The 23,457-nt window shown below is 39.0% G+C and overlaps 4 protein-coding genes across 9 annotated transcripts; 2 read left to right on the top strand and 2 right to left on the bottom strand.

The window, feature by feature from the left end:
- Positions 1 to 202: 202 nt before the first annotated feature.
- LOC132202301 (mitogen-activated protein kinase p38b-like) lies at positions 203 to 3,505 on the bottom strand. 2 transcript variants are annotated; one of them, XM_059629138.1, is made up of 10 exons: positions 3,225 to 3,505; positions 3,003 to 3,132; positions 2,881 to 2,939; positions 2,682 to 2,823; positions 2,460 to 2,622; positions 2,281 to 2,352; positions 2,067 to 2,146; positions 1,204 to 1,282; positions 975 to 1,148; positions 203 to 874 (listed from the first exon to the last, which is right to left on the bottom strand). In XM_059629138.1, exons 1-10 carry the CDS (start codon positions 3,329 to 3,331, stop codon positions 813 to 815), a joined length of 1,068 nt encoding a protein of 355 aa, XP_059485121.1. In that variant the 5' UTR covers positions 3,332 to 3,505; the 3' UTR covers positions 203 to 812. The 2 variants fall into 2 exon arrangements, with proteins under 2 accessions (XP_059485121.1, XP_059485122.1); XM_059629139.1 differs by lacking the exon at positions 2,067 to 2,146 and adding an exon at positions 1,854 to 1,933.
- Positions 3,506 to 3,631: 126 nt separating this feature from the next.
- On the top strand, positions 3,632 to 5,981 carry LOC132202300 (SWI/SNF-related matrix-associated actin-dependent regulator of chromatin subfamily B member 1). Of its 2 annotated transcripts, XM_059629136.1 has the most exons (10): positions 3,632 to 3,836; positions 3,955 to 4,043; positions 4,107 to 4,212; positions 4,274 to 4,406; positions 4,469 to 4,603; positions 4,656 to 4,783; positions 4,833 to 5,002; positions 5,110 to 5,432; positions 5,580 to 5,668; positions 5,814 to 5,966. In XM_059629136.1, the coding sequence occupies exons 2-9, from the start codon at positions 3,963 to 3,965 to the stop codon at positions 5,665 to 5,667; spliced, it is 1,164 nt and encodes a 387-aa protein (XP_059485119.1). In that variant the 5' UTR covers positions 3,632 to 3,836; positions 3,955 to 3,962; the 3' UTR covers position 5,668; positions 5,814 to 5,966. The 2 variants fall into 2 exon arrangements, with proteins under 2 accessions (XP_059485119.1, XP_059485120.1); XM_059629137.1 differs by lacking the exon at positions 5,580 to 5,668 and having other exon boundaries at positions 3,635 to 3,836; positions 5,814 to 5,981.
- Positions 5,982 to 6,239: 258 nt separating this feature from the next.
- On the top strand, positions 6,240 to 7,385 carry LOC132202298 (uncharacterized). The gene is made up of 4 exons (XM_059629134.1): positions 6,240 to 6,396; positions 6,671 to 6,951; positions 7,014 to 7,115; positions 7,175 to 7,385. Exons 2-4 carry the CDS (start codon positions 6,682 to 6,684, stop codon positions 7,313 to 7,315), a joined length of 513 nt encoding a protein of 170 aa, XP_059485117.1. The 5' UTR covers positions 6,240 to 6,396; positions 6,671 to 6,681; the 3' UTR covers positions 7,316 to 7,385.
- A 60-nt stretch (positions 7,386 to 7,445) lies between these two features.
- LOC132202284 (uncharacterized) lies at positions 7,446 to 23,392 on the bottom strand. 4 transcript variants are annotated; one of them, XM_059629106.1, is made up of 18 exons: positions 23,170 to 23,392; positions 21,818 to 21,968; positions 14,650 to 14,720; positions 14,011 to 14,108; positions 13,705 to 13,838; positions 12,925 to 13,268; positions 12,610 to 12,871; positions 12,343 to 12,552; positions 11,855 to 11,929; positions 11,736 to 11,792; positions 11,370 to 11,645; positions 10,918 to 11,061; positions 10,619 to 10,858; positions 10,356 to 10,559; positions 9,984 to 10,303; positions 9,266 to 9,729; positions 9,038 to 9,210; positions 7,446 to 8,979 (listed from the first exon to the last, which is right to left on the bottom strand). In XM_059629106.1, the coding sequence occupies exons 2-18, from the start codon at positions 21,963 to 21,965 to the stop codon at positions 8,477 to 8,479; spliced, it is 3,723 nt and encodes a 1,240-aa protein (XP_059485089.1). In that variant the 5' UTR covers positions 21,966 to 21,968; positions 23,170 to 23,392; the 3' UTR covers positions 7,446 to 8,476. The 4 variants fall into 4 exon arrangements, with proteins under 4 accessions (XP_059485089.1, XP_059485090.1, XP_059485088.1 ...); XM_059629107.1 differs by having other exon boundaries at positions 11,370 to 11,604; positions 11,737 to 11,792; XM_059629105.1 differs by having other exon boundaries at positions 11,370 to 11,792.
- Positions 23,393 to 23,457: the final 65 nt, after the last annotated feature.

Genomic DNA, 23,457 nt, shown 5'->3' with positions numbered 1-23,457 from the left:
CCCGATAAGTCGCCGCCAGTTTTGATTAGGGCCGTAGTCCGGAGTCAATTAAAATTTACGATGACTTTCTGTTTCTTTGTCTTCATGAGAACGAATTTTCTTTTTATTGATTTGTGTATTCTACAGTCTCAAGGTTCTTTTGTTTTCATTCTCGACTATGTCATCAAGTTAGGCTTTCGAGTAAAAAAAAAACACCATAGAATAATTTTCAAATTCGTTGATTTTCTTTTTATTTATCAATCACTAAGAGCGCCTTAATCAATAAGGCGGCTCCTAACCGGTTAGCTCAAAAATCCTCCAAGTGAAAGTCTTGGTTGAAAATTAGGACATATTGTTACGATTTGGAGAAATTAAACATCACCATGGTACCACAACGCCGATTATAAAAAAAGTTAACAAAACATTAATGCATAACATAAAATAGCTAAAACAAGACGATATATTAATTAATTGTGCATTGGAATCGCCTAATTGCAGAGGTTTAATAAGTGGTTAATCAATAAGTAGTCCACTTGCAGTGGGTAGAAAATAAAAATAAGCTGTCTTGCGGAAAGTTCAGTGAATACTGATAAAATTTCTTCAAAAGTGCTCTCGAGGAGAAGGCTGTTAATTAATTAAGTACTTTGTACTCCCTACTAAATGGTATACATGATGGCACGGACACAACAACTTTGGCACCCCATGTAAACTCAATACATCATTATTGTGTCATGTGATGATGCGTTGCAGGAATCTAATAAATATTTACAACTACATTCGGCCACAAAATTTTCTCACTCTATAGATGCCCTTTGTTTTCTGGTCTGCACCCTTTATGCAGCAGTTTGGGGAGGCCGTTGCGGCACAAAATTGATTGTCTCCTCGTAGACCAACTCTGAAATCAGGGAGAACAATGAAAGTTTTTTTAAATTTATTTTCCTTCAAAAACCAATTATAACTCTGAATCTGAATGGGAAAAAAATGGAATAACTTACCCTTCCAACGTTCAACAGGCAAATCCATGTCTTCAAAGCTCTGGTCGTAAACCTGCGACACGGGCTCATCACTAGGGTCTGCATATTGAGTAAGGTAAGGGTGGGCCAAAGCCTGCTCCGCATTGATCCGCTTGTCTGCGTCCAACTCCAGCATCTTCTCTATCAGGTCAATGGCTAAAAATTGAATTGATCAATTTTGCGATGAAAATTATAAAATTCTTGATTGTACCAAGAGGATTTGCGCCCTTGAAGACGTCCTTGAAATCCTTCTTCCTCAGCGCAGGCAGCGACTGGATGTAGTTCCTGGCCTAAAAATGTAAAATGTTCCGTTAGACAAAACAACTCTTTATGGAAATTTTGAAAGTGATGAAAACTTGTAAAGCATAAATTGAGAAATTAAGTTTTCATCTTTATCAAGGAAATTCCCTTCTTCATTGAAAAAATAATATAATAATTATTTCGTCCTGAGCCTTGCATCTTTTTAGCTTCTGTCAGCTTCCATAAAAAATTATTATATTTTGATCTTATGGATCTTCATCAGTCTCAACTTGCTAGCACAAGTGCTTGCTACAGTTTCAAAAGATTATAGAAACATCAATCTCCTGTGGAATGGACGAGGACGGTCTTTTTAAAAGCACGTAGATAGCAATACAAATACAATTTGGAAAAATTTAGTATAATTTAGTAATCGGCAGTTAAGCATTTAATTAAAAATCTCATAAATTTTAAACATAAGCTTTTCACAAAATTATGTTCCTATTTATATCAATTTTGTTAATTTTAGAATAAATTCAAATTAAATTATATACTACTCCAAAACGTAAAAAAATGTGGTGGATTTTTATCCGCAAAGAAAAAATAATTTTAATAAATTCGCACCTCTTGGCTGGTAATTTTAGCTAGCATGTCAGGCGGTGGAGTGCCACACAAGACAAGAACGCGCGTTAGATGATCAATATCTGTAGTTTCAAGTTAAGGCCAAGCAGTTACAAAGCGCAATAAACGTTATGGTCAAACGATTACAACATATCAAGTGACAATCAAACGTAAAAATTACACAACATCAGTTTTCTAAGCACACGGACTACTCACCGATTCGCTAGAAATTTTCTTCATGAACTCATCTCGAGGTGTACCAAGGAGTTCCATAATCAAATTCAACTGGTGTATATCTGACCACACGATAAGGGGAATAGCATGCAAACAACTACATTCCTCTCAGACTACTACATTTAAGGGAAGTGGGGGTCATACTCTGATAAAAAGGGTGCTGGGACCATAGAAAATTAATGGATTGAAAGGATACGATCCGTTCCGGGGAAAAGAGTCCTTGACGTCAGCAGTTCTGCCATAATGCAACCCACGGACCAAATATCCACTAAAAGAATAAAAAATGTACATATATTTAGTTTGTAAATTTATAAATATGTGATATTAAAATTTGGTTCTAATTTCATAAAAAATTATTGAAGTAAAAAATCTTACCAGTCTGATTATAGTGCATCCAGTTGAGCATGATTTCAGGGGCACGATACCACCTGGTGGCAACGTATCCTGTCATTTCATTTTCTGTAGGACGAGCCAAGCCAAAGTCTAAAATCTTCAGCTCACAATCTTCATTCACAGCAATGTTGGACGGTTTCAAATCCTAAAAAAAAATTATTTTAGTTTAATATATAATGAAATAATTTAAGATTGAACAATTACTCTGTGAATAATTCCAGCAGAGTGTATGTACTTGAGTCCCCTCAAGATTTGGTAGACCAAGAATTGAACGTGGTCGTCTGACAACTTCTGTGTTCGAACGATGTTGTTCAAATCAGCACCCATCAAGTGGGTCACCAGATACCTAAAACAGGCACCGATTGCTTAATTTCTTTAACTTGTGTTTATTATTTTTTCTTACAGCTGGTCGAATTCCTCAAGGCTTTTCGAAGGGGTAAAAACATCTAAAAGTCCTATCACCTGAAATTAGACATTTTTATTTCTTTTGTCAGGTAAAAACATGATTTGTATAAGATTTATTACATTTTCGTGATTCATGTGTTTGAGCATTCTGAGCTCACGGTAGGTTCGCTTGGCGTGAACGGCCGACTGAAAAGGTCGTGCCAGCTTCTTAATGGCCACCTTGATGCCCGTCTGGCTGTCGACAGCGGAGCTGCATCACAAAATTAGTGAAATTACAAACACAGGTGGTGTGTGAGCTATAGCACTTAGCGCGCCGATCGAATTTCTTATCTGGAAACTTACCAAACTTGTCCGTATGCGCCGGACCCGACGGGCGACAGCATTTGGTACCTTTCGGGCGCTTCCCATTCCGTCCGATTAATGTCCACTTTGTAGAAACCCGACTTCATTTTGTCCGGATTTCGGCACAGGACAATATTTCGACTGAAGGTCTGCAGGGGAGGCAAGGACGCGATGACAGATTTCAGGCCAAACACATCACAGAACAGAGCTAAAAACTCTCTCAAGTCCGAGCAAAAGCAAAGCAAAGCAGGTTTCTACTTTGTGTGGGCTGGGCCAGAGGGTGGGAGGATTAAGGGGATTATTGGCATGGATTCGCCTGTGAGTTTGATAGCAATTGCAACTCCGCTCTAAAGCCCCCTTGGCGCCCCGTGCTCTTTCGCAAAACTCCGCGTGACGTCACTGAAATAACGTTCAGCGATTGGTCGAACACGAAGCTTCTCGTCTTGCTTCTCGTGTTGTGCTTCGATTTTCTAATGTTTATACTTGTGGGCTGATGAACTTTTGGTGAATTTCAGCCAGATTTTTAGACTAAAGAGTTGCATAAATTAGAAAAATACAAGAAAAATCGAGAGAAGTTCATTTGAGTTTCAAGATTTCTCGATAAATCCAGAGGTAAATTTCAATAAACGCAAGAAAGTTGCAGTTCAAAGCCGGCATTTTTTCATTCTAATATATCATTCAAAATATTATTATGTTTCTCTCAAATTTCTTACTCAAATCAAACTTTTAGGTTCCGTTATGTCTCTTCGTACGTATGGTGACAAGCCTATAAGCTTCCAAGTGGAAGAAAATGGCGAGTTCTTTTGCATTGGATCAGAGGTTTGTCTTCAAAATTTTACTGCAAATTGTACAAATTTTAATTTTATGTATTTTCCTTAACAGGTTGGCAATTATTTGCGCCTCTTCAGAGGTTCTCTGTACAAAAAGTACCCTGGGATGTACAGGAGGACTATATCTAATGACGAGAGAAAAAAGTTGATTGAATTAGGTATAATTTGGCTTTCAATTATCTGTAAATGTGTCAAATTGAGCCATGATTTGATTCACAGGTCTTAGCCAGCACGTCTTGGCATCCAGTGTTTCTCTTCTCAAAGCCAGTGAAGTTGAAGACATAATCGAAGGAAATGATGAAAAATACAAGGCAGTTTCCGTTCATTCGTCAGCTGAGCCTCCGACACCAAGGTACTTTACTACAAATAACTTAAAACATTGTAGCTTATGTAAATAAATTTTCAATGATTTAGGGAAAATAAAACTCGTAAGAGCACAAACTGGGCACCGGCCCTGCCAAACAGCTCTCATTTGGACGCTGTGCCGCAAGCCACTCCAATCAACCGAAACAGAGTCAACAACAAAAAAGTCAGAACTTTCCCTCTCTGGTAAATATGTCGGTTCATCCATAAAATACAATTAAATAAAACGTCTGTTCAGTTTCGATGATACAGACCCCAACTCGATCTACGAAAATGCTTGCCAGTCGGAGCTGCTTGTTCCAGTCAGATTGGACATGGAAATCGAAGGGCAGAAATTGAGAGACACCTTTACCTGGAACAAAAATGGTTCGAAATTTATTTTGTCTGAATTTTTATCCTAATTGATTTTTTATAGAATCTGTTATCACACCAGAGCAATTCGCTGAAATTTTATGCGACGACTTGGACTTGAATCCAATTGCTTTTGTACCTGCTGTGGCCCAGGCCATCAGGCAGCAGATCGACGCTTTTCCAGCAGAACAACCTATTTTAACGGAGCACCCAGACCAGCGAGTTCTGATTAAGGTGACTTTTTTTCTAAGCGGATAAATATGCAAATATTTTAGATTCTAACTGAAATAACATTTTATTTTTCTGCACAAAGAATCAAAATTTCTTTCTGTTTAATTTAGCTGAACATTCATGTTGGAAACACGTCATTGGTGGACCAAGTGGAATGGGACATGAGCGAAAAGGACAACAACCCTGAGACCTTTGCCATGAAATTGTGCGCCGAGCTGGGCCTGGGGGGTGAATTTGTGACTGCAATTGCGTACAGCATCCGCGGCCAACTGAGTTGGCACCAGCGCACCTACGCCTTCAGCGAAGCCCCTCTCAGCACCGTCGACGCCCCTTTCAGGTCGCAGTCTGACGCAGACCAATGGTCACCCTTCCTGGAGACCCTGACTGACGCTGAGATGGAGAAGAAGATCAGGGACCAGGACAGGAACACAAGGCAAGTGTCGCTCTTTGCGACGAAGCCCTTAGGACGAAACACAATATTCAAAGAAAAATTCTGGCACAAACTGTGGGATTGGTTGCAAAATATTTTAGGTGGAATTTAATTTGAGGTTTGCTAAAAAAGTTGCGAACCTGTTGGTAGGTCTGTGCGACGCAGGGCAACCATGTGCCAACCCGGCCCCAGACGAGCAAACGTTTCGCTCCCCAGCTATGTTCGCAAGTTTCTCTGAGGTGCTCCAGTCACACTTTTCCCCCTCACTTGTTTGCTTTATTGTGTTTGGTCGGAAAGCGGGCTAAATTTGCTACCCAGAGCTTATAATACCCTTGCGTCTCCATTTGTAACTAATGAACTAATTTACTTTTTATTCTCTTGCAGGCGTATGCGTCGTCTTGTCAACACGACCACCGGGTGGTAATTTATTTTCATCTCATTCCTTTAAGTATACTCTGTGGAGGAAACAATTTTACTTTGTCCTATGGATTTTGGTTTGCTATTTGTAAAAGAAACAAAATAAATATTAAAATAGGAGTAAATTTTTATTGGGATTGTCTTTTAAAAGCACATTATTTGCCGCTATTTACTGTTATTTTAGGAAAGAAAAATTTATAAGTTGACTTTTTTTCGGAGATAAATCATTAAAAAAATATATTTATATTAATTTACAATATTATTTTTTAACTCCCATTTAATTTCACGCACTTTTTTAACACGTGCTTACCCATAAAGACACACAAGTATATAAGCGCTTGGAAAGCGCTTTGGTTAAAAGCACCAAACGAGTTTCGTTAAGTTGGTAGTAAGTACTCGAGACTCGAGCTCAATTCGCATCGCATTCGCAAAGTTGCCTCCTTGCTCTCTCAGCACTCAGCAAGTCAGCAGCTGCCATTTTTCGTCGAAAATCAAAACACGGGGCTCAAAGAACGCAGCGAAAAAAGTGAATTGGAATTTTATTAAGCAGGTTGGAATGCCAAATATTTATGAATTAATGAGTACTTTCATTTTTAATTACTATTATAAAGAAATTGATTTAATTGATGCAATTATAAACCACCTAATATTAATATTATCATAAAACAATTTTGCTTGCTCGCCTGATCATTCAAGCAGGTGTTAAAAAAAAATTCAATTTTCTCTGGTTTTAGGGACCGGGATAATTTTTTTTTAATGTTTATTGATTGATGAAATTCTTTCATACAAGTCGGGAATGAATTAACTTGATGATAATTTTACAGACGGCAGTAAAATGGGCGGCGGATCACCTAACAAAAATGAGCCGCTCAACGTTCGGCCCAATGCCTACCCGGTCGCCGGCCGTATGGTCGACGAACGAGAACGCTTGGTGGGCATGACGGACGCCGAACGAGCCTGGAGGAAGCAGTGGCTCAAGGACCAGCACCTTTCGCCCAACGAACCCAGATTTGTGCCCGAGTTGGAGAGAGAGCTGATGAACCCCATTCGTAGATTTTACCGCTGGCCCCTGGACAATCTCTTCAAGGCTCTGATGCCAGTCATTGTAATTGAGAAAAACGTTTAAAAACAAACTAATTTTTTTAATCACACTTTTTATTTATCCAGGGTCAGCAAAGAGCTCAGTCTCTGCGATACTACTCTGGAAGAATTGCCATTGCCTACTTGTTAATTCTGGGTGTCACTTACAACTTGAAATACAATACAAATGTGAGCTTGAAGAATTTTTTGATGTTTTATTGTTTTCATGGTCTTATTTCTCTCCACAGAGCTGGCTCCGCAAAGGTGGTTTCACCCGTACCTATTCGCAGGCTGCAGTTCTGAAGGGCGAGCCAGGTTATTACAGCAGAGAGGTGCGATCCCTTCCTAATGACTACAATGACAGGGGATTCAAATCATCTCCCATCTAAAAAGTAGGTCACATGTTTCCGTTGTAAAAAGTATAGTCATTAAATGATTGTTAAAAATTTAAAAGAGAAACCAATATTTTATTTGCCACAGTCATCTCCGAGGGTTGATTCGAGTCAAAAGTCTAAAATCGAACTAGTTAAAAAATTATTTTTATTCACAGAAACAAAATCCACCATACTTTTGCACAATTTGGAGCACTTACAGTAAATAATAAGATGATATTATCACATACGCACATTCTACTGAAAAATAATCTGCATTTTCGGTACATTTTTATTTTATTTATTCCGATGAATTTTTTATGAGTAACACAAATCACTATAATGAGGTTATTAAGGGAGTATTTAAGTTGTAGATTCTAACATTAAACATATAATTGTACACTCGTTCCTCGCCATGATTAGAGTCAATTACTCTCACATTCTATTGAGCTTCGTCCTAACTGATGACGCGTCTACGTACCCCATCGAGTTGAGCTTCTTGAATTCCGAAAATATTTTGTTCACAACTGTTTGCTTCGTGGTGGTGTTTCAATGAGTGCTCATAACCTGCGTTTGGCCTTTAAGTGTATGGCACAATTTCAGAGAGGGGTAAAATCACTGAGTTACATGATTAAATTACATAAGTCGTGAATAATAATAATAATTATGCCATGTTGCCGAGGAATAACAAGAATATTACAAAAGTTGACTGTGTCATGTTGTGATCCCTGTCTTTGAAATATTATCAACAAGAAGAAGTAAAACAATAATAATTTACTGGCTGAAATATTGATACATAAATCTCAAACTTGAAAATTGGGATTAAAATTCAATTTTTAACTCGTCTTGCGAACAGGTCAAAGTTCTGTATTGCCAAACCCTGAGATATAATTTTTAATTTCATGATGAAGTTTTAAAAACTTGTTTAGCTCCTTGCTGCCCTTTCAGGGATATGAAATTCAAATAATTGTCATTATTATTTTTTTTTTAAATGACCTGCTGTAATTTATAAAAACTGAATGTTTCCCAATTTATGTCTGTTGTATTTACAAAGTTAACTGTCCAGAGCTAAAATTATTACCTGTAATTCACCGAGCAACACGAGACATACATTTAGGTCCCTCAACTAAAGCACTTGACCTACAGTCAGCAGAAAGTGCACCAGGATTTTTTGTAAATCTACTTAGGGGCCTTATTGTAGTCGACATACACCCTGACGACCTCCCCCGAGTACTTCCTCTGCGAGGGCATGAAGTAGAAGTCGGGCTGGAGGCCGTTGGGGTGCCTGTGAGCTCGTCGATCATGTGTGTAGTAGCCAGGGGCGGCGGCCACCATTCTGTCGGCCATGACCGTCCTCGGCAGGGAGTAGGTGCTTCTGGGCACGCCGTACCTGGGGTCCATCGGCGCCGGCACCTTCTGCATCTGCATGGGTGGCTGCTGCTTGAAGTCGGCAACGTCGAAGGCGTAGTTGGTGTTGGTGGCGTTCCATGCCGAGGCCGAGGTGATCAGCTGCTCCTTCTTGCCTCGCCGGGGCTTCACCAGGGTGCACATGGCCTGCAGAAGGACAATCAGCACCAGGGCCAGGACGCAGCCGCCCAAAATGTACAGTTTCGTGGCCGACATGGCCAACCAGGTCCTTGTGTCCTCAGCTCGGCCTTCTGCTGCGTCATCTACGCTAGTGACTGAAAATTGAAGAATGTTAAATTGTTGCTCCCGCGGTTCTGCAAATTTAGTTCTTACTTCTTGGCGCTTGCATGATGAGGTAGTTGGGGTCGAGTTTCAAATTTCCTGCTCTTCCTGCAGCAACCGTTTCCTCCAGGGCAGTCTCAACAGTCATTCCCTTGGATTGCTCGTACTTCAGCTTGTCCACAACAACTGCGATTTCAGCAATCACGCTCTGCTTGTCCTCGTCCCTTAATTAATGTTGTTGTTAATCCTCGCGGTTCAAACAAGACCAATTCCACTTACTTTTTGAATTGTCGCACGACAACGTTGTTCAATCCAGAAATCTGGCCAAGAGACCCTGCAGACAGGGCAGTACCTACTGTGTCTGCAAGCGAGTTGAAGTCCTGCGAGCCAGGACTGGGCACCTTGAACCCGTCTCCGAGGTTGACCAGCCTGACCTCAGCCTTGTAGCTGATGGTCGGGGGCGGTGCAGGGGTGGTGGTTGTGACTCCAGGAGCGCAGGCCCTGAGACAAACCTTGTGGGCGGTCAGGGCGGGCACTTCGTCGTGTTTCCAGATCTTTTTGTTCACCGAGTTGAATTTGCCACCTTTGATGGGGAACATGATGTAAGGGCACTCTTTGCCTCCCAGGGCCACGTCCTTGGGGTCTGAAGTATCCAAGGGGCGTTGGAAAGACAGGGTGGTGATTCCATCCTGAATTCTGCCAGTCACGTTTGACACGTCTTGTTGGGCGTCAAGTTGAGGAGCCTAAGAATATGTATATATTTTAACATGGAAATGAAGATATCAGGATTTTAATCATTGCAAAAATTGTTTGTTAAAAAAAAAAATTAAAAAAAAAAATAAATAAATCAAAGTGGCTTTTGAATAAAAACAATATTTTTGCAATGAGGAAAAGCTCGATCTCTTATTTCCATGATCATTTCCTTATTATTTATTTTATTTATTATTTATTTTAACAGCTTAAAAAATATGTATAAATAAACAAAAATATTATATACCTGATAACCACTGATCCAAGTGTCCATTACAAATGGGCGACCAGCTCTGTCCACCCACCCAAGGATAGCGTCAGTTTGGCTCATCCGCTCATTGTGGGAGAAGGCGATGCCCGTCCACAAGTCTGTGTGCTTGGTTTTGATAGTGAAATGAGCTGTGTCCTTGATCACCGTCCATGAGGCGCGATATTCACAGTCGTCTTCATTGCACGATCTCGGGAATTGCCAGAATCCGGCGCCGCACTGGTCAAGAATGCTGCCAGGCTTTTCAGTTGCGACTGCCGATTCAGATTCACCAGAAGCAACAGACTTAGCTTCCTCTTCTGCAAATAAATATTTTAGAAAAAAATGCGGCTGATTTTCTTTAGTTAATACCATAGAAGTTGATAATTGTCTTTCCTCGTTGCTGCCCGTGGCCGTGGTATTTCAGTTCGTCTGGCTTGTAGAAATCTGCAACGCTCGCTTGGTCTTGCTCCAGACCTGATTTAGGGTTATGCACGTAGCGTCCAGTTTCTTGTCCTACAGCCCAAATAACGTGCATTGGCTCCTCAAGAATGGAGTGGTCGGTCAGTTCGGTTGCTATATTTTTTAAAGAATTAATGAATGAAATTAAAAAAATTTAAAAAAATTTTCCTCACCAATAAGTTTTTTCCTGAATACAATGGTTGTGACGCCGTCTTTCTCAAAGCCCATGGCAGCAGTCAAATCATTTTTACCTCCCCAGAAAGTGTCAAAGCGAGGAGTGGACCTATCTCGGGTGTAGTAATCCCAAATTCTGCTGGCACTGCCTCTGGCCATTCCGATCACAATATCCGTGCAGTCCATACCATTGAAGTCATGTTTTGGCACATATAAGTGAGTGCCAGGATATCCTGACGCTGTAAATAATTGTAATAAATCAATAATTTTTTCATTACAAATTTTAAAATAATTTTACATTTGTGAGAGCGCCCTTCAGTGGCATGGCCATGATTTGAAGATGGCTCTGGTTCGGACGAAGGCTCAGGTTCAGACGAAGGTTCCGGTTCAGATGCCGGCTCTGGTTCAGTTTTCGGTTCTGGTTCCGCAGACGGCTTCTTGCCTAAATTGAATGTTATTTCTTATAATTTTTTCTTTGAATATTTTATAAATCGTTTTAATATAATTATGTATTATGATTGGTTTATATTTAAATTTGCTATAAATTTACAAACTACTAATTCAATTTACGATGGAAGAGGGAAAAATAATTTATTAAAGAAAAAGACTAGTCCATACAGCAAATCAAACTATGCAAGCAAGTAGCTTGTTGCGAAGGAAGAGCAAATAATAAATGAAAATGAAGGAAAATTAAATTATTTACACGAATAGGCACTATTCGCTTTTGTCTTATGTATTTCCTGATTATACCATGACTGCTGGGTTCAGGTTCAGTAGCTGGTTCTGGTGAAGACGGTTCAGGCTCAGAGCTTGGCTCTGGCTCCGATTTTGGCGCGGGTTCTCCACTTGGTTCAGGCTCACTTTTAGCTGGTTCTGGCTCTGAGCTGGGCTCGGGCTCAGAACTGGGCTTCGGCTCTGGTTCTGAGCTGGGCTCCGGCTCAGAACTGGGCTTCGGCTCTGGTTCTGAGCTGGGCTCCGGCTCAGAACTGGGCTTCGGCTCTGGTTCTGAGCTGGGCTCCGGCTCTGGTTCTGAGCTGGGCTCCGGCTCAGAACTGGGCTTCGGCTCTGGTTCTGAGCTGGGCTCCGGCTCTGGTTCTGAGCTGGACTCCGGCTCAGAGCTGGGTTCAGGTTCCGCGTGCGACTTCAGGCTCACTGTGCTAGGCTCCGGCTCAGCTATTTAGAAAAAAAATAATAAAGAATAAACTATTTATACCAAAAGAGTTTGAATGCTCTACCTGCTGTTGTTGGCTCAGGCTGAGGAGTGGTTGTTGCTTTCTTCGTGTACACTGCTCCAGTTTTGTATCTTACACCTATTTGCAGTCAAAATGTTTGATTGAAGGAAATATTTACACCAGATTTAATCAGATTTCAAAGAGCGAAAAGATAAATTGAAATGTAAAAAAAAACTAAATAGATATTAATTGGAAGCTCTAAAATATGTGCGCTAATTTTCTTTTAATTTATTGTGCCAATAAAGCCAAGGATTTGCTCAAATTTCTGTTAAGTACTTGCAACGTGTCAAACTCGTGCAGACATACTTATTATTAGATAAGATGAGTCAAGACAGACTAATCATTAGCACTAAAATTAAAAGAGTTATGAAGTCTTAAAAGAGCAAAGTATAAACGAAGGTCAAAATTTTTGACAAGAATATGATAAGGTCGCAAATGGTTATTTACAAGACTGTACACATTTTGGTGGCTTTTAAAATTTTAGTAAATACCAGTTTCTAGCTGTCGTTTTGTTCTGCTGCTGCTACTCTGTCTGGAGCTCACGCGGAATTGGACACTGGTTTCCACGTCAGAACCGCTGTTACTCTGGGCCAAAGGTGTGGCCCTCTTCCTGGAGGTAAAGTTCAGTCTGGGCCTTGGCTTAAAGTTGGAAGTTCTAGGCAGCGAAATTGACCTGAATGTGGTCTTTGGTGCTTCAGTAGCTGTTGGGAAGAAATTGAAAATAAATCAATATTTACATTTTTTTGTTTAAAACTTACTGCTCGGCTCAGGTTCGGCAGAAGGTTCAGGTTCTGCTGACGGTTCCGGCTCCGCAGACGGCTCGGATTTTGGTTCTGGCTCTGATTTGGCGTCAGATTTTGGCTCCGGTTCTGACGCTGCTGGCTCAGGTTCCGCCTTGGCACTTTTGCCTTCGGCAACAGGAGCCGTGCCTGGCAAGTCTTCCAAGTAAGGGAAATTCTTGCATTCAGCCGTCAACGAACGAGGCCTCCACCCAATGGCCGCGTAGCTTGACCCATTTACCTGCCCAAATTATCTCATAGAACACATGTAAAAGATTTTAAAATAAGTCGTACCTGCAGAGCCATCTCAATTTCTCCTGCCTCTCGAAGGATGCGCCAGTAAAGCACAAAGTTGGGCGTCAGTTGCTTCTTTGTGTAGCTCGCAAGGTTGATTTCTGGGCTCTTGACCGCTGACCTCTGTTTGCAGCCAGGTCCAAACCAACCCAGCTCGCAGTAGCATTGTTGTTTGGGCGCTGTGGTGGCTTCGACATTGACGCATTTGCCTCTTTCACCGCAATCAGCGTCGTCAACGCACTCATCGCGGTATTGGCACCGTGGGCCGTAGTACAGGCGGTCGCACCTGCACTTTGAAAGCAGGTGCCTACCGTGACCACTGCAGTCCTCTTTGTATTGTGTCTCTGCAATTCGCGATTAGAGAAATAAAAATAAAATTTAATGAATTTATTTTGGAAAAAAATAATCAATAAATTATTGAAAAAAAATATCATTCGCTATTTTCTTTGGTATTATTTTATGATTTATAAATAAATATCTTCATTGAAGATGATGATCAACAATGTCTCTTGAAAGGGCAAATTTTATATACACACACACACACACACACACGATGAATTCAGTCAATCGTGGAATAAGTGGGAGCGCCACACGGCTGTTTGCAACCCACATTCAGCATGCTACTTCTAATTCATCTCTGACATGGATAACCACGAGAGAAAAAGTGAAAATCTTTTTGCAACGGGAATTTTTGTGCGAATAAGTCTCAAAATTATTGAAGAAATGTAACTTTCAACCAAGAAATAAATATTATATTACGAAATTTTTTTATTGACTCACTTGGAACGATGTCAACGTCTGAGCAGGACCAAAATCTGTAGCCGTCGGACCACTCGCTGGCCTGTCGCATCAGCCTGATTGTGCAATTGGTGCACGTCATGTCCGAGGGCAGCCGCACCATGTAGGATTGGGCGCTGTTTCAGAAAAAATAAAGAGGCGAATTACATCTTGGCTTTTAATCCCGTGGCCTTGTTAACTTTGGCCTGTATAAGGCATGAAAGCATGCTTTGTGCGCGCGTAGCATTAGAATTTATAATTTTATCATGATCCGACAAAGGAACGGCTCGGCGATGGCTCAACACTTACGTGACGTCGGTTTTGACAAAATCTGATTCGGCTGTCACCGGGGTCAGATCCATGGAGGGCCTCTGCAAAGCGTCCAGCACTTGCAGCTTGAATCCTCCCTAAAATCAAAGTAAAAATTTGTTAAAAGCGGACGAGTCAACAAAACTGTATGAAATTATTTTTTAAAAATTAAAATATTTTAATCGAAATAAATTGTTTAATTAAAATACAACTTGATGATATGTTTATTTTTATTAACCAGTTGCAAGAAAAAAAATGAAAGAAATAACTTGTTAACTTGTTTGTGAAGAATGTTGGTAATGTGAGAAGAGCGATCGTGACAAACTTGATTAACAGAGAGTCTCTCCAGCATAAAGTTCTGAATGGCAAAAGTCATGCATGATGTGTATATGGTCACGATCAAATTGTATTTGACAAGAGAGTCAGGTGTATGTGTTTGCGACTCTTTCGTTAGGGCCAGAACAAAAACCAGTTCTGCTGCCTCAGTGGCACACTGAAATATACACAGCAGCTTCAAGTTTTGTAACTGAAGATGATTAAGATCTCATGTATTTTTTCAAGTTGGGTTTTTGAAGTTTTTTAAGGTGAGAAACAAGGAGAAGATATGAAACACAATGATTTAATATATAAATAACATACCCTGTGGGGATAGGCTAAGTGCCACGTGATGTTGAAGGTGGAACCTGCCATCAACGTAGTCTGCGTCAAACCTGGGAAAAGAACAGAAATTAATTGCAGGAGACGAGTCTAGTGTGTTGCATATTTTGTATTGAGATAACGCGTGAATGTTAAGAGATAAGTGAACGTGTGGGAATTCAGGCTCTCTCCAGCGTTTCGTAATAAACGAGTTGTCTGCGAAAATTGGCTTGTGGATCGTAAAAATTTTTATTACTTGAAAACTGCAGCTCAACAATCTCCGCGCTGTATTAATTTAAAGCATACTTCCTAATTTCAACGTTTATTGGCGAAAATCGATCGTTTCCCTTTACTGCTCCACATTTAACTTTATTATAAGCAGCATCCTTTTACTAATATTTGGAATAATATACAAAACTCGCTGAGCAAATAGAGCGTGCGAAAATATAGCTAGAGCTAAAAACGTCCAGTCATGAAACATGAAAATAAATCGTGCGTCCTTAAGATTGATCTTTTTTGAGTCATCAAAAATTTGGCCAGAAAGTAATGCACTTGACCCTGGCGGCTAACTTTTTTTGGCTTGGAGCCGAACTTGCTTGAATACTATAGCCATGGGCACCAGTCATGAATGACAATGAGAGCGTCACGATATCGCGCGGAGGCGGCGAAATAAAAAATCCATTCACCTTCGAGTCATTTTCTCGAATTCACCAATCCGAGGAGAATTATATATTTATTATTATTTGCTCGCGGTCATTCTTAAATTTCCATCAGCTCTTCCTTCTTGCATTTCTCGTTTTTTTTTATGTGGCAATAATGCAAACCGTGTCTAATTATACAGCATTAGCGCTTTTGTTAATTATTAGCAACCGGGTCGACGAACGCTTCTTTTTAATCAAAAGATTGGTTCGATAAACTCTTGTGGGTCCAACTGAGGAATAAAAAATAAATATTCTTTCGAGTGGAGAAATTTGTAGTTTCTCGTGTCCAATGAGCGTGTATAGATGGAGGATGACACCATTTCCAATTAACATCGTCGAGAGCGAGCACCAAGGCCACGCTGCTCATTTGGCACTTGCCCAGTGTGCGCGATTCCGATTGAAGCAAAAGCGAGAAGGGAAAATAAAAGACAAACACGGCGTGTTCCAGCTATTCATTCGCACTCGATGAGTAAATGTGGCCTAAATATTTAGAGGATATAAGAAAAGCTAGCACTTGGGCAAGAGTATAATCTGTTAATTAGAGCCGAGGTGTCCTGAATTGCAACCGTTAAAGTCTCCAAACAGAAAAAAATTTTGTATTAATTTTTCCCTTTTTGTTTCACATCATTTTTTTTATAATATTCAAATTGTTCTGCCGTCTTTTGGTGGTTTCTTTTTACTGCACGTTTTATAGTAAAATAGAATATATATTTTTTTTATATCAAATTGTGGCTACAGATAACAGTTATTTTCACGTTTGGAGTTATTCAGAAACAAATTGCAAACCACTTGAGAAAGAACATGTTTGGCAAATCAAATTTATAGCCTGCAATTTTAGGTCACAGCGCGCAGTGAGAGCGGGCAAAGACTTCTTTTGCTCGCACACATCAGACAGACATGCTAACAGACCATAATACTTCGTGAACAGAACGGATAATATAATAAAATGTGCATTATTTATAATTTTTTTGTAGAGCCAACGCACACAACCGTTTCTCTTGTTAACTTTCGTGCGCTCTTGCCGTGCATTTTATTGCAGCAGGCAGAATATTATACGCAAACAATGTGGTCAACGAGAGATTACGAAGGAAATTAGGACCGGACGTGTGTATTGCCGTCGTCACCGTGTATAACTATCAACTTCTCTGATGCAATTCTCAAGCCGTGCCGAAAACGTGTTTCCTGGCCGACGTGCGTGAGCGCCGCATTTGACTATTTTGCATAAGAAGTAAAATAAAACGAACCCGCCTTTAGGTAAAAGTTTTTTGAGAGAGACGAGCCACTTGCTGCGCGGGTTGAGAAAATCAAATGTGACGCACCTGCTTTACAAATATCACGAATTTGCCTTTTGTTTGCAAAGGCCCTGCGCCGTTCAAACAATCATTTTTGAGTGCTGTTTCATCATGAATATTCTAAATTTTATAAATAAAAAGGGGAGTTTCATGTCATCTTTGTTTATCTCGTCAGCAGTCTTTAATGACATTCCAAATAATATTGTTCGCTTGATTCCTAATTTTAATGTGTTATAATTTCTTTAAATTAAAAGATAAAAAATCCTTAATAAAAAAAACAGTTTAATGATTAAAATATAGACTGAATAAATTCAATTTATAAAGTAAACATCAGTTTTAAGTTATTTATTTATTACTTTTTATTTACTTTTATCTATTTATTTTTACTTTGTTTATAAAATCATTGTATTACGAATCACGCATTCACGAAAGCGACAAACATTTCTTTATACAAATTATCAAAAGAGAGAGCCGATCGGATATTTATATGGCCGCATTGAAATGATATAAACAATCGTTTTTCGCCAACAAATCGTGTGTAGCAAAAAAAGGCAATAGGAAATTTCCGTGGGAATACATGATACATGTGTGAGATTTTCGGCGGGCCGCACGCGTCCGTTTAATTCACAGACCCGGCATAATGAATAAATGGGATTTACAAAAATCGACTTTCACTTTAGCCGCCGATCGCCCCTGAGCGTGGACTTTCTCTGCTAAAAGCAAATAAGCGTCCTAGAGGTGCGTATATGTACCACACGCTGCCAGTTTTCTCTCTGACGGGAGAACATAACATGGTCCAGCACGCAGCATGCATGCCTTCGGACACAAAACAATGCGGAATGAAATGCTGCGCGCGAGATCAGGTTGTGAGGAAACACGGCGGTGGACCAAAAAAGGGCCGCCGCCGGCCACCTGTTTACGGCTCATTTTTGTACTCCACGTGCTGAATGCATTGTTTTCCTGTTTCGATTTCGCTAAGCGTGTTTTCATCTGCATAAATTAAAAAAGGTTCTCAACACCGTCTGCAGTCTCGACGAATGATTTCCGACCATTCAAAAGCGATAATGCACCTGATGAAAGGCTTGAGAAGTTGTTTTAAATTGAGAATTTTGCTTTGTTATCTTGCGGCTGATAAATTGCCATCAGTTTGATTTTGATTCTTATTTTTATGATACCGCATTAATATTTATAAAAATTTTAAATTAATTTATTTCTGCAATGGCGTGACGCAAACTGATTCTATTGAAACTCGGTAGACTGGAAGGCTCAATCAATCAATTATGTGTTACGCTACGCATAAACATTCAATATGCAGCGTTGGCTATCTTACAGGGGAATTTCGAAAAAATTTATTGCAGCTGTTGTAAAGAACTTCTGTTGCGTAAAATTAAATAATATGAATTCCAATTGGAAAAAATTAAATGAACGCGATTTTATTATTGAAGAAAGCCTGGTAAAAATAACAAGAATGTTCTTTCGATACTAAAAATAAATAAATAAAACGACAATGTACATAGTACATTAGTACATAGTGCAAATAAATGTTAAGGAAACTATTAGTTATTGTGAAAAATTGGAAAATTAAAAACAAGATTTTTTTAATTTAAAGGTTGCTTTTGGACAATTTTTTAATTTAAAATTCATTTGTTGGTTCTCCAATAATCCATACATTAAAATACCAACAATATCCTTCATCAAATGCATCAAATTAACAGAATAAGAAACTATATTGAATTGAAATGTCATATTTTGTCAAAAGAGATGAAAATTCGCAGGGCTTTTTTGTAATCGGGGAAAGTTTCTTGCAATCCAGAAGCTTAAAAAATTTACATATATTAATTTGAATAACATAATTTGCAAAAATCTAAATTGTAAATATTGATAGCCGTTGTTCTTTCAAGACGACATAACACATTGTAAAGCTTTACAGCACTAATGCTTAACAAGAAGCAACTTCCATCTGAATCAAATTAGATATGCACGATTACGCAAGTGGCTCCGATCAAAGATTTTAAGATCTGTGCCGTAAGATCAGAGAACAATAGGGTTTCTTCTGCAACGATCCACACAGTGAATATCAGGGCATTCAAATTGTTCGGCGCGAGGCCCCATTGAGCTACCGCGGGTGTCGAAACAGCAGCGCCGATCGTTTGCAAAGTCGCATGTATTAGCGAACGGCACATTTGTGTGTTGATATAATAGCAGGTGAGCGAGCGCGCGAGAAAAAAGTGTTCGCTGATGTGGATCAATTGTTTCTGCCAGCAAGTCTCGTGCACGCATTCTCGCTCCATCCGATGCGCGAGCGGATAAAAGCTCGGCTACCTTGGCCGGGCCGGCGCCGCTGCTGACGTTACATAATAATCAGCTCTTGCGTTATGCACTTTGTTATGTATCCCTGCGGGCGATAATTGCAGTTTCATTTGCGCTCGCAGGTGCTACAAGAGCGTTACGTCACGCTCAAAAATGCCAATCGACGCGACGCACTCTCTCTGTGAAAAAAAAACGAACGCGCCGGGAAAAAGTTTCTCATTCCGCATCTCTATTATATTTTGAAATAAGAGTCGATGGCCGCTGGCCGAATTTGTTCTGCTCGCCAGGGAGATAGTTTGTAATTATCACTCTCGGCGCGGGAGTCGAGTGTATGCGAGCCGAGATTTGATTAATTTTCGCCATTCACGCTGTATGATTTCCCAGGTGCTCGAGTAAAAATAACAGGTGCTTCTAATTTATAAATAAGCTTGGTACCGTTCAAAATTTAGGAGAAAACCGCCGCGACAAATGAATGACCTGCCGACGTTTACCAAAATTAGGCGGTAAACAATGAGGATGAGCCACCGAGGTTACACTTATTTGTAGATTGAAGCGGATATTTCAAAAGTTCCTATCAAACCCACTTTAAAAATAAAAAAAAGTTATTTCTGAAATAATTATAAAAAAATTTTAAATTTATATTACATTATATTTTATTTATATTTAAAGTTTACTTGGCAAATTTTGATCATTTTCAAGTAAACCAGATATTAATGTTGTTTAATTCCATTTTTCAGAAAATATTAAAAAGGTTTTAAATTGATAAAAATTGTTTTATTTTTCTAATAATTAATTAGTTTTAGTTAAATTCCTTTACAATTTGTCATGCAGCAGCGTTGGCCTTGGCCACTATGTTTACTTCCAGGGCAGATATTTCTGACAGTAGATAACACGGCGATTTCATTTTTAACATAATATGTCAGTATTTTCAACAAAATGCTGATAAATTTTGCTTCCCCCCTGTGGAGCATTAAATGCACACTACTCAAAGAACTGCTGTTTTACAACCGAGACTTTCAAATTTTTAAGCAATTACATAATGCACCGTTTTAGACCATTATATTCCATCGAGGTCTGGTTATGGAATGAGAAATGATGCTATACTTTGGGAGATAATTACAGTAGTTGTTGAAAGTAGCGGCTCTCGGTGCGTTTACGACTCAAGAAGCATGGGAGCCCCAGTGGCGATCCCATCCACGCCGAGACTAAATAACTGAGCAAGCAGAACGAAGATGGAATGAAAAACAAAGTGATGGAAAAGAAAAGAACACGGCAGCTGTGGACGCAATCAAAACACCTTCTTTACTAAAAAGGTGCATTCATCTGGCGCTCTGAAGCTTGAAAAGGTGCACGCCAATTTGAAAATTGCTTGCTTAATTTTCTCACGCAGCCAATACGAAATTGACTATTGGTGCAACACTAAATTTTACTTTTCTGGCGTTGCAAAATCCCACGGTCTACAGTTTTTTACAATTATTAAGAAAAATGAGAGTTGAATAGTTCCGAAATATTATGGATAACCGTGAGAATCAATCAAAACAAAAGAATAGAAAAGAAATTTTCCTCCAAAAGTGATTAACCTTTGTAAATATTTACTTTTTGTTTGTTTATGATTTAACAAGATATTGATTCTGAAAAATTAAAATTATTTAAATGTTCTTATTTATGAATTTAAATAAATGGAAGGAAAAATTATTTTACAAATTGTTAATGACGTGAGCTGAATATAAGATTAAATGGCACAAAACGAGTAAATGGTCTAGATTGGTGTTTGCTGATAGAATGGAGATGCCACACAAGAAGCGGCTCACTTTCAAATTGCTGGTGCACCAAGCAATATCATTTTAATTAGCGACGCTCGCACTGCTCTCCGCCTCGAGTGTGCAGCAGGACAATGGGAAATCCAACACGGACAACAAGAGCTGATTAAATTCCCCTTGAGGCCATTTACCCAAGTCAATCCCGATAGGCCAACCTCGATTCTCTCATGTTTTCTCATATTCGTCCCATTTTGTTATTACGACATTATTATTATTAAACACAACACTGATTCACCAGAGTTAAATTATTAAATTTCAGAATTTTTATGAACATGTCAATTTATTTTAAAATATTTAATAATGGCTTTTTTGGCCGATACTGCAAATTATTACAAAAGATTTTATTCTTCGCTTCCGTCTATAAACTTTAGATTTTTTTTGCCTATTTTTTACATAGTTTTTTTTATGCATTGATAAAAGTACTCGTTAGCCTCTTAAATTGTAATATGTAATCTTCATGTGATAATTTATTAACTATAATTAATAAAAATGTTCAGAAATTGATAAGTAAGATTAACCTTTAGCGCTTAAATATGTAGTGATTTGAAAAACTGTTGCAGTAGAGAAATTTTTTGCTATTGGAACATTGTCACACAAAAATAGGACGAGTCAATTTTTGCAATTATGAATCGTTAACCTTCAAAACGAGAAACGGAAATCATCATCGAGTTGGCACCACCCAAACGAAAGAAAAACTCTCTCGCTGCTCGTTTTGGTCCACTTTCATCCTCGCCAATCGCTTCGGCGATTTGGCCCAAATAAAATGCCGCGGCGATCTCGCCTGCTCGACGCGGCGCTGCTTCTGCAATTATGTGGAAAGTCTCCTCGGCGATCACCAAGACATGAAGCTGTACCGTTACAAAGTGGATAATTCTCTCGGTATCTCTCTTTGGTGCAACGCGCCCATTCATTTCATTGGTCAATTGAGCTGTCACTCTTTTTTTACTCGTTTTTTTCCTCGATAAAAATGAGTTGAAAATTCGACGGAGCCGCAAGGAATTCGCACACAAACGAAATTAACCGCGAAAAGTAATTTATTTCCTCTTACCTTTTGGCATTCCGCATGGCCCTTTGGTTCTCGAGTTGTCCAGAAAGTCAAGGTCGAATTTTCGGGCCGGCGGGTAGGTAAGGGCCACATGAGAGGACACTGAGGCCACCAAGCAGGCCACGACGGCCACTCCGGCCAACAACCTCATGGCCTACCACAACAAAAGGAAACACTTATTTACAAAAAGTAAATCAATATCAGATAAATTAAAATTAATCTAAAGTAAATAATGTAAAATTTAAATTCGTTATTAAAAATAATTATTTCAACAGAAATAACCGCTGTCGTCAGACGTGCATTAAATTAATTTTGGGACTCTAAAAACGATTTTGAAATGATTTTAAAAAATCAATCGATAAAATATCTTGTTTGTTTGGATTTTTTGTTTTATAATTTTTTAATGCAGAAAAAAATTATTATTTTACAATAATTCTCAATTGTAAATCGTATTTCATTTTTTATTTTGCACACACGTCTTAATAAATATTTGATGATAAATATTGTTTGTTTTATTAAGTTTAATTAATTGCTCAGTTATATATAGCATTAAAAATGTTAATTTGTAAAATATCTAAAAACTATCAAAAAACAATTATTTAATTTTCAGTGGTTATTCATATTCACTTCGTTAATGTACCTTTCCTCAAATTTAGCGCTAAACTTATTGTCTTCTTGACAATTAAAAGGAGAGTTAAAATTTTAATAAATTAATTTGATCTAGGCTCAAAACTTCTATTGAAAGAACTATTTGTGAGAACCTTCCTATAAAATATTTTTTATTTTCCAGTATATTGCGCTGTCAATTTTTTTTATAGATTTAACTGTTATAAGTAAAGCGTGTGCGTCTTTTACGTATTTAAATAACGTAAAAAATCTCTCTCCTCTTGCCTATCTATAAGAAAATTGAAGAGACGCATTGAAATAACTTTCCTCGATTTAGTCAACCTCAGTTATATTTTATAAGGATAATTATTATAAAAATTTTAGCTAGCAAAACTGAACCAAAATATATAAGATGAAAATAATAATGTTGACCTGCAACGTTGCATTAATATAAATAATAAGTTAATTCAAATAATTGACATTTCACTGCGTGACTGCGTAAATATATTTAATAAGGAGACACAAGGCTACAGCTATTCAAATTCCCACGTATATAAGATCGCGACTTTTTTGACGGCGCGCATCTCGATCCGCCTCTCTGCTGCTGCATGTCGGAGGTTCATTTGCATCCACACTCGCGGAAGTTAAGCAACGAAAATAATGCACGAACCCCGCAGCAAAAGAGCTCAACTTTGGCTTGATCTGAAGATATAATTGAAAAATTTGATTTCCGCACTTGCAGAACTCACCCTTTAGTTGAAATCGTCCGCTGCGGAGGAAATTGCAGTCACGTAAATAATCCACACGGCGGCGATTATTCAGGCAGACATGCTGCAAGGTGGCGTGCACCAAACTGAAAAAGTAAAAGGAATTCTCGTCTTTCACCTTAGCACGCATGCGTGCCAACCTGAGAGGCACCTGCTGCACGGCTTGATCCTCCAGCAGAGAGGCTCAAAAGAATTGCATGACTACATCGGAGTCAGTGAGAAAAAACGCCGACGAGGAGCTCGCGGAGGCCGCGCTCAACTATTTTATCC

This window comes from Neocloeon triangulifer, unplaced genomic scaffold, assembly GCF_031216515.1.
Source record: "Neocloeon triangulifer isolate White Clay Creek 2 clone unplaced genomic scaffold, ASM3121651v1 ptg000015l, whole genome shotgun sequence".
Taxonomy (NCBI): domain Eukaryota; kingdom Metazoa; phylum Arthropoda; class Insecta; order Ephemeroptera; family Baetidae; genus Neocloeon; species Neocloeon triangulifer.
This window is presented reverse-complemented; position numbering and strand designations above follow the sequence as displayed.